General features: G+C 45.1%; 1 protein-coding gene and 1 pseudogene across 2 annotated transcripts; both read right to left on the reverse strand.

The window, feature by feature from the left end:
- Positions 1–889: 889 nt before the first annotated feature.
- Positions 890–5,997, reverse strand: LOC123043402 (glucose-6-phosphate 1-dehydrogenase 2, chloroplastic). 2 transcript variants are annotated; one of them, XM_044465823.1, is made up of 10 exons: positions 5,676–5,997; positions 4,614–4,843; positions 4,439–4,533; positions 4,212–4,326; positions 3,769–3,974; positions 3,387–3,536; positions 3,189–3,309; positions 2,645–2,874; positions 2,066–2,266; positions 890–1,498 (listed from the first exon to the last, which is right to left on the reverse strand). In XM_044465823.1, exons 1-10 carry the CDS (start codon positions 5,860–5,862, stop codon positions 1,246–1,248), a joined length of 1,788 nt encoding a protein of 595 aa, XP_044321758.1. In that variant the 5' UTR covers positions 5,863–5,997; the 3' UTR covers positions 890–1,245. The 2 variants fall into 2 exon arrangements, with proteins under 2 accessions (XP_044321758.1, XP_044321757.1); XM_044465822.1 differs by having other exon boundaries at positions 5,571–5,997.
- A 1,010-nt stretch (positions 5,998–7,007) lies between these two features.
- LOC123038926 (LRR receptor-like serine/threonine-protein kinase FLS2) lies at positions 7,008–11,696 on the reverse strand (annotated as a pseudogene).
- Between the last annotated feature and the right edge of the window lie 465 nt (positions 11,697–12,161).

Raw genomic sequence — 12,161 nt, forward strand, 5'->3', positions numbered from 1 at the left:
CTTGCTCACGCCCGTTATGTTTACTATTCGAGCTACATGGCATGAATCTTAAAGCAACTCCCAGCCAAGCCCGGTAATTAAGAACGGGTGTGTTTCCTCTCATCAAGGCTCACGGTGTGTAGGGGAGGAGGAGTATGTGGCGCCGAGCTCGACCCAGCTCTACAATCGCCTAAGAAAATGAAGAGCCCGATGCAAGGAGACGAAAACCAACCGGTGCAGGCCACCAAGCACGCCCATGGAGCACACAAACCGAACAGAAACTTGGCTGCACACACCGGGAATGCGGAACCGACCCATGCAGCATGATCCCTTTATCCGTGAAACAAACTTGGTCGTCATACACAGCAACCAGCAGCACAGATGTACTCCCTCCGTTTCAAAATAGATGATCCAACTTTGTTAGTAGGGAGTAGTTTGCGAGTTGGTTGCAGATTCGGCGAAAACGAGCGAGGAGAGGAAGTCGACGATGATGGCAAAGTCTGCAAGCGTCATCATCGTCTTGACCGACTTTGAGGGGGGGAAATTCCATCCAAGTCGAGCGGAGAAAACCACGCACATAAACGACTTGCTACGGCATCAGTGTAAAAGGGACATGTATAAGTGGACTCTTCCTAGACAAAAGGAGAATGCATGCATGACGCTCATCTTGTACTACAAATTCACTACCAACCGTGCATAATATATACGGAGTTGTTTTGTCTACTCCCTCCCTCTGTAAAACTAATGTATGTAAAACGTTTTTGCAGTTCAAATTAAACTGCAAAAGACGTGGTGTACAGAGGTGGTAGTACTTGTCCAGATTGCAGTAAAAAATCCCCTCAAAAAAACGATTGCAGTAATAAGTCTTATATAGTGTACCACCGAGTATGTCCAACCGAACACCGGCATCAGTAAAGAAGCAACACCTTTTGCAGTTACACAATCAGCAGTTCCAATACAACAGCCCAGCCCAGCCCAGGCCAGACAACACCAAATGAGCCGATGAACAGCCAAGATGAATGGGCTTTCTGCCCTCAGCTTCGCCTCTTAAGAATCACAGAATATGTAAGCCAGTGGTACCAACAAATATATTCACGGTCGATCGACGAACACAAGCATCACCGACCGCTCACCCTTATTCAGACCTGTTCCCTGCATCTCCCACTATCTGGGGGCGTGCAGGCCTTTTGCGGAAATTGTGACGGCGGAATCAATCACCGCCAAAAACAGAAATCATCACCACCCGCGTGAAACTACACTCTCTTCCTAGTGTTCCGAGCCGCCCAGGTCGCCCCATCTCACGTTATACTTGGCTGCCAGGTAGTGAGCGCCCACAGGCCCACGGCTCCCGTAGGGGTAAAGCTCAGGGGCCATCCGCTTCTGCTCCAGTTCCTTCAGAAGGGGCGTGAAGAGCTCCCACGCGGCGTCCAGCTCGTCCGACCGGATGAAGAGCCTTCGCTCTCCTTCTATCGCGTCGAGCAACAGCCTCTCGTAGGCATCCGGTATCTCCTTCGGGTACCTGAGCCAAGTTTATACGACACCACTTTAGATATTACGACCAAGTGGCTGCTGCAAATTGTTACTACTGTGGCCATCACTCAAAAGACACAAGTAATTACGACCAAGGGACTGAAAAGGGAACATTTTAACATATCATAAACAAGGGCTGTAATAAACTGGATGGATTTACTCTTTCAATTGAAAAGTTTATCCAATTCATGGAGTTTGATCAAGCACCATATGCAGTTTCTCCAAAATAAACTATGGATGCTCAATAAAAATGCCAATTCGCATGTCCCCTAAATCTTTGAATGTCCAAGTTTTTATCCAATTTTGTAATCTCCAGCAGACACCTCATACTACACATCTCACCCACAGCTACAATTACCAAGGCAGACTAAGCCCTACACAAACCAACAGAAACAAAGAAGCAAATGCTAGAACTACAGTTTTTGTCTAATTGCTTACATGCGAAGAGATGAGCATCTTAGGTACAGCCTACAATGTCAGAACTAACACTTCCATTCTTCCTAATAAACAAATCCCACTAGGCACAAATACAAAAGTGTTGGAAACTTCATCTCACCTTGCTGCATAGTGCAGATTCAAATTACTTCTATCTAGTCTCATGCCAAGACCAGGAATCTTGTTGTTAATCTTTAGGTAAATTCCTTCGTCTGGTTGCACGCGTATCACAAGCTCGTTAGTAGCCCTGTCAAGATCTGTTCCAAAAGACCCCTTGTAGAGATTTCCAGGAACATGTCGGAACTGTACTCTAATCTCAGCCCTGAAATTTGTATTTAATTGTCATGCAACTTGTAACATGAGTAAGGATCGACTGCATAAAAGATAAACCAAAAAAGAGATTTTGAAGACAAACAATTTTGTGTTACCAATCCAAGATCAAAAATACAAATATACTTCAACTTATTCTTTGTCATATCTTAAGAGTCAAGAGTACAGCCAATGTACTTGGTGATAACATTCTTACATATGCAGAATAAGTTGGTCTAACTGCGTACCACTAAAAATTAAATAAACACACAAAAAATATATTTAAAATGACATCAGGTTAGAAGTTAAACATTCAACAAAATATTAACATATAGCTGAATAGCAAAGGGTAGGCATCATACTGATAACAACTTTTTTGAAGTGCACTTACTGTTTAGTATGCAAAGCTTTCCCAGCCTTCATGAGAAAGGGAACTCCATCCCATCTAGCGTTATTTATAAAAAGCGCAGCTGCAGCAAATGTTGGAGTCAGACTACCCTTGGGCACCGTCTTATCTTCAGTGTATCCAGGGTATGTAATACCACCCTTCGTATGACTTTTATACTGTCCTATTACCACATCTTCTAGTCGCAACGGCTTCATGGAGCGCAAAACTTTCACCTGAAAGGAATATACGGAAGTAATACCGAAGATCAATAAATAGTGATTTTAGAATCAGTATGCTCATTTCACATAAAACACAGATTATAAAACTGATGTATGCAGCTTTAAAGTATGTAACAATAACAAAATTGATGTATGCTGCTGTAAAGCATGTAACAGAGTGAAGATAAAACAGGTTTCTAATGGGAGGGGGATTGGCCATCCCACTGTCCCCAGCAGGCACCAACAGTTTTTCAGTTAAAACTGCATGTCTCGGTAACTTAAAATACGATATATCATTTCATTAATATTACTAAGGAACGGGCACAAACCTTCTCGTTTCGTATGTCCTCTGCTTCCAAGCTAATAGGAGTTTCCATTGCAAATAGAGCTAGTATCTGAAGAAGATGGTTCTGCATTATGTCTCGGATAATACCGTAGCTATCAAAGTACCTGAGTATTTCAACAATAAGGTAAGAGACAATCCAAGGGAAGCAACATGGTGCCATAAATGACGAACAGATCATTACCCTCCTCGCCCTTCAGTGCCAAAGTCTTCTGAGAATATCAGTTGCACATTCCTTATGTACTGCCTTGACCACAGAGGCTCAAAAACAAGATTCGAGAAGCGAAGGACAGATAAGTTCTCCACCAGCTCCTTTCCCAAGTAATGGTCAATCCTGCATAACAAATATAAATGAGCACAACATTCATAAGCATCTCACTCTATGAAAATAACTATGATGCATCTCATGTTCTTGAATTCCCAAGGGATCATATCACCACTTATATGTTTTCCAATTGGCAGGCTGCTTTGGTATTTATGGGATATGAGAATGAGAGGTATATCTAAATTCGCTATACAAGAAAACATGAACAATTCACAAAAATCAAACTAGATGCCTGTATCACCTGAAGATTTGGTCCTCTGTCAGGTACTGCTTCAGACCTTTTGTTAGGGCAGCAGAAGACTCTGAGTCCCGGCCAAAGGGTTTTTCAACAATTACCCTTGTCCAGCCACTCACAGATGATGCTGATTTGCTTGCACATTTGACAACATCCAGGAATATATTTGGCGGTATTGACAGGTAGAAAAGATGGTTAGATACTCTGGGACCCTGCATATAAAGAACAAGAATTTATCAGAATACAAGTACATTAATTTTTTGAAATGGAGATGGATTAAGAATAAAATAGTTGCATACATCAATTCTAACAGAAGTACATCAATAGTTGCATACATAAAATAGGTCCTATGAAGAATTCATCCCAAACAACTAGAAATACTGTAACCTCATCATCACAAGTAAAATCAATGATCCATTCTTGGTTTCATTTGAAGTGGTTATACAAACCTCATGTTGTTTGATCTTCTTGCTTAGCTCCTTGAAATCTTCCTCTGAATCATATTGACCTGAGTGGTAGAAGCATCGTTTCAGAAACTCTTCCATTTTCTCACTACAGTTCTCCCTGAAAGGAAAAAAACAGAACAGTTTAAAGCAGCACCAAGGGAAATGCATCTCTTCACACAGGATTTATTTACTTCATAAGTTATGATTGCAAGGTCTGCCAAGATAAGCACCTTTTATCAATCCGACAAGTCAGTGTTTTGCTGACCATGTCTCTCAGTTCAGCATCTGTCATTTTACTTCGTGCATAGCCAAAGATGGAGAAATGCTACAGAAGAAAATACTTTAGATTGTCCTTAGAAAAGGTGGGTAAATCTGAATATAGGTTGGAGAGAGCAATATACAAACCTTGGGAAGACAGCCTTCATAGTAAAGAGCAAAAAGGGCAGGAAATATCTTCTTCTTCGCAAGGTCACCGGACGCTCCAACTACAGTGATGCTAACCGACGCCTCGTCATCCTTCACTAGGGAGGCTAAATCTTCAAATTCCTCTACGGTGATTGATGAACTGCCATTTTCCACCATTGACGGGGCGGCAGGAGCAACAGCGCTCTCCACGGCATCCATGGGGGCTTTCACTGATGGTGGAGTGTAAAATGAGTAAAAACAGCCATTGTGTATCACTTATACTACTACTCCCTCCGTCCGGAAATACTTGTCATCAAAATAAATAAAAGAGGATGTATCTAGGTGTATACCTCTGTACCAAAATATAAGGCGTTTGTGTAAGCTAAACTAGCCTACAAAAAGTCTTATATTTTGATACGGAGGGAGTAGTTAAGCAACAGGATTTCATCACACGCACTATGTGCTGGAAGTAAATCAAAACGAGGCAGGTAAAAGTTGACCTGAGAACCAATTCTTAGTTATTATATTAAGCATCAACAATACGAACAGATGTAATAGCATTACTAACTGAAAGAAGACGCTGGGGGTTCCTTAAGATTTTGAGTAGATGTTGGATTTAAATACCTATAAGTTACCAGAGCTAGCGGGAATCGTCTCAAATTCGTAGACCCACTTCGTTTATCTTGTTCTGATTAATGAATGGCGACCCAATTTGTTAGACAGTAAGTAAGGCTGGTAACCGTGCACCAGAGTGGCAGGATTCAGATAGTATTGCAGAAAGAATGTTGGTGGTAATGCAGGAGCAGAATGCGGCAGAGCTATAGGAGGAAGCTCGGAGGCACAAAAGTCAACGGCCAATTCAGTCGAGGAATCTGGGCTCTAGGGGTGGCTAGGCTCAGGCAACTGCATCATCCAACACAAGCATGTAAGCGCGCAACCCCCAACCCGTGGCCTCACCTAAGGTATCTGCGGAATTTCCAACCGGAGAAGGAGGAGAGGGCAAGAGCGCGGAGAGAATGGACACCCCGGCGGAAGAGAGCAAGTGGAGAAGAGAGCGCCCACCTCCTTTCCCGGCGACGGCGTGGATGCGCCACCCCGAGGCGGCGGCCGCGGCCGATCTCCCGCCGCATCTGGCGAAGGAGACGGCGATGGACGAGGAGGGCACCAGCCGCGGGCCCGCGGGGCGGCGGGCGGCCGCAGCGCCTCCGCCGGCGCCGGCCGCCGGGCACCTCATGCAGGAGAGCGCCATGGGCCCTGGCTCGGTCCGTCGGCGGCCGTCGCAGTTGGCTGCGGCAGCTTCCTTCGGAGAAGACTAGGCGGAGCGGGGCGGCTGGCGGGCGGGGCGAAGTGGCGATAGGACGGGCGGGGATGGGGACGGGGGGAGGGGGAGGGGGGAGATGGAGGTTTTATCGGGGATATCGAAGAGGAGAAAGGCCAAAGGGGGTTGGGTTGGAAGCTCTTGAGATCGCCGAGGGGGCGGGTGGAGGAATAGAATACTCTGACCGCCCGGGGCGGAAACGCAAAGAGGTCGTGGCCCCTTGGCCGCCGCTGCGGTCGGGCGGCTCGGAAAAATGGTGCCGCGGCGGCGCTCCTCTCGGGTTGGGTGGTGACTGGTGCCGTGCGGGGTGCGGGGTGCGGGGGGCCGGGGGCTGGCACGTACAGTACAGGTACAGTGCGGTAGGCGGCTCCCCTGGCAGGGGTCGGGGGACTTGGGGAGCCGGGAGCGTCACAAAACCGGGGGTTTCTTTCCGGCCCTGCCCGGCTGCCAAAACCCAAACGCTCCTCTCCTCCCCTCTTGGTTTTGGTCAACGTCTACGTGTTCGCTCCATTTGCAACTGCAAAATACTCCCTCCGTTTCACAATACATGGCTTCCATTTGTCAAAATATAGATGTATCTAGACATGTTTTAGTATATAGGTACATTCATTTTTTGACAAATGGAAGTCAAGTATTTTGGAACAGAGGGAGTATATTGTCAGACCACTCCATCAACATCATCGTCACAACCATATTGTCCTGTGTTGTATACCCAACTCATCAGATTTCAAGTTCTGCTGCTCGCACTATTTCTGGATTTAATTCAGGGCTTTTGGCGACGCGCGTTTAGTTGAAGGATACGTCCCCGTCAACAACAAAGATAATATGCCAGCTCAGTCTCTTAAAGGTGCTCATAGGAGGTAGGGTGTGCACGTGTGCATTCATAGGGTTGAGTGTATGCGTGTATGTACGAGCGCCTGCGTATGCACTGTGCTCAAAAGAAAAGGAAAAAAGAAAAGCACACCGCCCTTCCACGATACCGCGCATTCATTGCTCTTCATGATTCGTGCACATCTGCGGCGTACCAGCATGCAGATAGGTGGTCTCATAAGAAAATGCCACGACGAAACGTATACTCAGTTCAGTCCTCCTACAAATCAAACAATCAACAACAACAATGAAAAAAGATATGATAATGATTCTAATCCTATACGTTTCAGGGTATTGGACCGCATGTACGAAACAACATACCGATGGGTGGAGCATACGAGAGGGGCTAATAGGGTAAACTAACAGTTCAGATGCCATGGCATGCATATTGGACAGTTTTGGTGTTGGAAACAACTTGAATATGCGATAGAAGGAAGTTGCAGCTCAAGAGAAGATGCATGACATGAACTCTTGCATAAGAATTAATTAGGTGCATGGTAGCATGGTTGTCATTTTATAAGTGTCGCGGTTTTGTACTACGAGTAGTTCAACCCAGCTAATTCAAAACGACATCAACACTTAGTATGGACCGGAGGGAGTAGTTTGTCGTTTTGTTTATCGACGAGTAGCTAAGCTCTGAGTATTCAGATATGCACCCTTTGAATTGCTTTGGATTTTGGCTCGCACTGTATTGTTACTAAAAGGGTCTTATTATACAGTATTTTCTCTGTTCCAAAATATAAGAACGTTTTTGACAAATATACTATTAGAGAGTACCTAGAACTCATCTAGATGAGATATAATTTGGTCTCATTCATTTTGAAAACAGAAACATATACAACTGACGTCAGCACACACGCATCTTATAGCATCACATCCAATGGCTATAAAAGGTGAATGAGACCAAATTATATCTCATCTAGATGAGTTCTAGCAAGTCTGAATATATTACAATGGTGTACTCGACTATATATACTTTCGTCTCTGTGTCCAGGCTGCGCCTACGTATGTTATTCCTTTCCTTTCCTTTGGGCACAGCCGGCCGAGGCCTTCTTTCGTTTTCCGTCGCTGGCCGGCAGGTATTCCATGCTTCAGGGTGAACCGGCCCTGTCCTGCGAATTCCTTACTTGCGGACTTGACGAGAGACCGAATTCGTGGCCTTTCCTTTTTTTTTTCCCCCAAATTTCGTATTTTTCTTGAGGAATCAACCTGAATTTCAGAAGGCCGCAGAAGCTGAGTTTCCTGCTGCTCCTGTTTTGAGTTCCTCGTGTTTCATGACTGGACTAGATGTTCAAATTCGAATGCCCGCAAAATATTTCAAATTTTTGGCTCCAAAAGCCAGGATCAGAGCCGGCGACACTGACCTGAATAAACTCTGCAACTGAATAATAATAATAATAATGTCATTTCAGGCAAGGCGAGCCATTTCTTGGCACCGCCTTCCCTTTTCCGAGATTCCTAACTTGCCGAGTCGAGTAAACGACCTGATCGAATCATGTGGAAACCCGGAAAAGCCAAAGCCGCAGCCTTCCTTCCCCAAATTCTTGACTTAACTTGCCGAGTCGGGGAAACAACCCTGAATCAAAGGAAACCTGGGAAGCACAAGTCACGGCCACAGAGTTTCCTGATGCTCCTATCTTGGTGCTTTTACTAGTAGTAGATGTTTAAATGTGCATAGTGTACCCGCAATATTATTTGACACACCTTCGCTCATGGATCCAATCAAGGAAAGAACCAAAACTGACAACATCTTCTAATGTGAAAAATGCCTAACTAGTAGCATTTCAGGCAGGAAACTGCGCCTCTATAATTCAGCGAAACAAAGTTTTAAAAGGGCTTCACCATTCGCTTAATTTCAGATGCTAGAAAGAATACTCACTTCGACATGAGACAGAAAGTAAGATCTACACCGCTTATTTTGGGCGGATACATGGCATTAACGGTGGCTATTAATCAGATAGTACGTAATTAAAACTGTTACAGGTATATTATACTACAAGTGATACACCTACAATTTTGTATGACTATGCCCGTCATCACGAGGTTTCAACGAATGCCTCTCTGATGGCGACGATTTTGGCACAAACATCGTGAATTCCTGGTCTGTCTTTCGGCGATTCCATGGTACACATCAGACCAATACCGACCAAAGGTATAATATAATTCTGAATACGTAGAGACGTAGCCGCCTGATCCTCCTCAGATGGCATATGGGGATCTAGAACCTCGGTGATTCTGTCAGGGAAGGCTAGGTCAACATACTTGTGGAGGCTGAGGGCGTCGCCGCATAGTGCGTCCGTTGGTCGAATTGCCGTGAGCATCTCCAGTAGCAGCACCCCAAAGCTGTACACATCATAGCCTGTCGATATTTTGCATCCCATACCGTATTCTGTAAACAGGAGAGTGCACATAAATGCTTGGGAAACTAACGAAAACAAAAGGGGTTAGAGTTGAACTCAGCAGTCGTTTGAAAGAAAGAAAAAAAGAAGTATAACTTACCAGGTGCAATATATCCAATCGTTCCTCCGACACCAACCAAGCCTTCTGGTCCGCCAATACCTGAAGAGAGAAACTTGGCGGACCCAAAGTCACCGATGCGTGAGGTCAGGTCGTAGTCCAGCAGAACATTGCCTGGCTTCAAATCGCAATGGATCAAAGGAGGTGTCAGCTGGTTGTGTAGATAGTCCAGAGCAGCAGCCACATCAGCAGCAATAATTATCCGCTGACCCAAGCTCAGCAGCCTCCTCGGGCTGCCTCGGTGAGGCCTCGGATGTATCCACATGTCCAGGCTACCGTTTGCCATGAACTCATCAGTTAAATTGACCAGTTAAATTGTTCTCGGACAGATCTATCTGCTGTATGACCTTCAGTTTGCTGAAAGACTCGGGAATACTCCCATTAAGCATGTTGCTTCTGATCTGAAGGGATAGCAGTTGAACACACAGGCCAAGTTCAGAAGGAAGGCTACCAGATAATCTGTTGTCGGAAACATCAAGGAGGCCAAGATTGATCAGGTTACTAACTTCCCATGGTATCAGTCCAATCAGGTTGTTGCTTGACAAGTCCAAACCCAATGAAAGAGAGGAAATACTGAAGAGTTCTCTTGGTATGGGGCCATCAAGGCGGTTAACTGACATGTTTAGCCTAAGCAGCCTTTTGCATTGTCCTATATTTTCTGGTATGTTTCCAGACAATTCATTATCATCAAGATGAAGCTGGCTGAGTTGAACAAGATTACCAACTGTTGATGGAATCTGACCTGACAACCTATTCCTGGAAAGTTTTAGGACAACCAAGTTGCTCAAGTTCCAAACTGTGAGGGGAATTGGTCCTGAGAGCATGTTCTGGCCCATGTCAAGCAGAGCAAGATTTACAAGCTTCCCTATCTCAGCTGGTATGTTTCTAGAAATTTGGTTTCTTCCAAAGTTTAACCGCACCAGGTTTATTGAAAGGTTGCCTACTGCTTTTGGCAAATTTCCAATCAGGATATTCTCATCCACTGATAATCTTAACAACTGAGAGCAATTGGTGAGAGAAACAAGGAATGCCCAGTCACCAGCTTCGAGTTTATTATCTCCTAGAACCAGTTCACTCAAGTATGCTAAGGATCCTAGAGACGGCATTACGCCAGTCAGCGAGTTGCTTGAAATATCAAGCGCTTGGAGCTTTGACATGTTGGTCAGGGAATCTGGCATTGATCCACGAAAGTTGTTGGCTCCCATTAGTAATTTTCTGAGATTCGAAAGTGAGTGGCCAATGTCGGAAGGTATTTGTCCAATAAATATGTTGCTGCCTAGGCTAAGGTATATGAGTGATGACACATTGTACAGTGTGGCTGGGACATACCCTGAGAATCTACTGTAACTCAGATCTAGCATTGTTAGGTTTGGAATTTGCCCCAAAGTTTGCGGAATTGATCCTGATAAGATGTTTTGTGCTAGAAGGAGGGAACGCAAGGATGAAACATTTCCTAAAGATGATGGTATGGTACCAGAAAGTGCATTCCCTGTAAGAGCAAGAAATTGCAGAGCTCCCATCTTTTGGAAATGTGGGATAGCCCCAGAGAGAGCATTCCACTGGAGATCAACAACACGAAGTTTGGATGAGTTGAACAAATTAGCTGGGATCACCCCAGCTAAGTTGTTCCGTGAGAGGGTTATCTCACCGAGTGACGAACTACTTGCTAAAGAATCAGGGATAACTCCACTAAGAGAATTGTTTGCAAGATTGACATAGCTAAGAGATGCTGACGCACCTATTGACAGAGGTATGTTACCTGCAAGATTGTTGCCCGCAAGATTCAGGGATTGGAGGCTCCAAAGCTCACTTATCTCATCAGGTATGCTTCCAGAAAATTGATTGCTTGGAAGGTCGATCTGCACTAGAGAAGTAAGGGCTGCTATGCAACTGGATAGTGTTCCTGTGAGCCCCGTAGACCTGAATTGGATGGACACGACACGGGTTGGGATAGCCGTGCTGCAGGCGACTCCTTGCCAGGTGCAGAAGTTGAGTGAGTCGTTGCGCCATGATCTGAGAACACCGGCGGGGTCCCTTGAGACGCCAGCTTTGAAGCAGAGAAGGGCTTGGCGGTCATCCTCGGATTTGTTGCTAGCTTGTGCTGATGTGAACACTATTGTGTTGGAGGACAGAAATAGGAGGATGGCACAGAGAAGAAAGAGTGCATGGTGGGAAGGAACAATCAGAGATCGGGTGCGAAAAACTTGAGGAGCCATGTCTCTCTTCTTGTCCTAATGGAGTATGTTCGTTAAATGCTTTGTGTACGTGCTTAGATATATCTTGGAAGGGTAGGGGAGTTGAAACCTCTTCAGTGCCGGGCCGCCGGCTTGTTTGGCTTGGTTCTATTCATGTCACGCCCAAGATGATAATTTTTTTTCCCCTCAGACATGCCCCAGATGATTGAAAAAAATCTGAGCAGAAAAGAAACTTGTGAGGTTTATGTGGGTAAAAAAATGCGCGTGAATAAACCAGTCTATCGAAGTACAAATACCATTCTCTGCTTGTTATGCAGTCTACAGCTTGTGCACCCCAGGATCCGCCAAATGGAAGCATCAAGTGAGCCGAATATTATCAGGAAAAAGGGGCAAGCTGGCTCCCCACTGACCATTATTTCTTTGCCGCCATCCAAGTAACGAAGAAAGAAAGAAAGAAATTGCACATGACATATGTTACAGTTGGATGAAGCATCCTATTGTAAGCCCAAGCACAAGTTAGCTGACTCTGCAACGTGCCAGCAGGTCAGTTATCAAGGTAAAGAAATGGACATGGCATGATGCCAAAGACTAAGTCTGTCTTGGTCGCACTTGCAGGAAAGTTGGTCAATGATCCACAACAATCTATCC

The sequence above is a fragment of the Triticum aestivum genome, chromosome 2B (genome assembly GCF_018294505.1).
Source record: "Triticum aestivum cultivar Chinese Spring chromosome 2B, IWGSC CS RefSeq v2.1, whole genome shotgun sequence".
NCBI classification, from domain to species: domain Eukaryota; kingdom Viridiplantae; phylum Streptophyta; class Magnoliopsida; order Poales; family Poaceae; genus Triticum; species Triticum aestivum.

Excerpts from the sequence above, each read along its gene's own strand:
- LOC123043402 (XM_044465822.1), bottom strand. The coding sequence starts at position 5,862 with ATGGCGCTCTCCTGCATGAGGTGCCCGGCGGCCGGCGCCGGCGGAGGC. Across the intron at positions 4,534-4,613 it reads ATGAAGGCTGTCTTCCCAAG|CATTTCTCCATCTTTGGCTA; the intron begins GTTTGTATATTG and ends TTTCTTCTGTAG. Across the intron at positions 2,875-3,188 it reads AGGACATACGAAACGAGAAG|GTGAAAGTTTTGCGCTCCAT; the intron begins GTTTGTGCCCGT and ends TATTCCTTTCAG.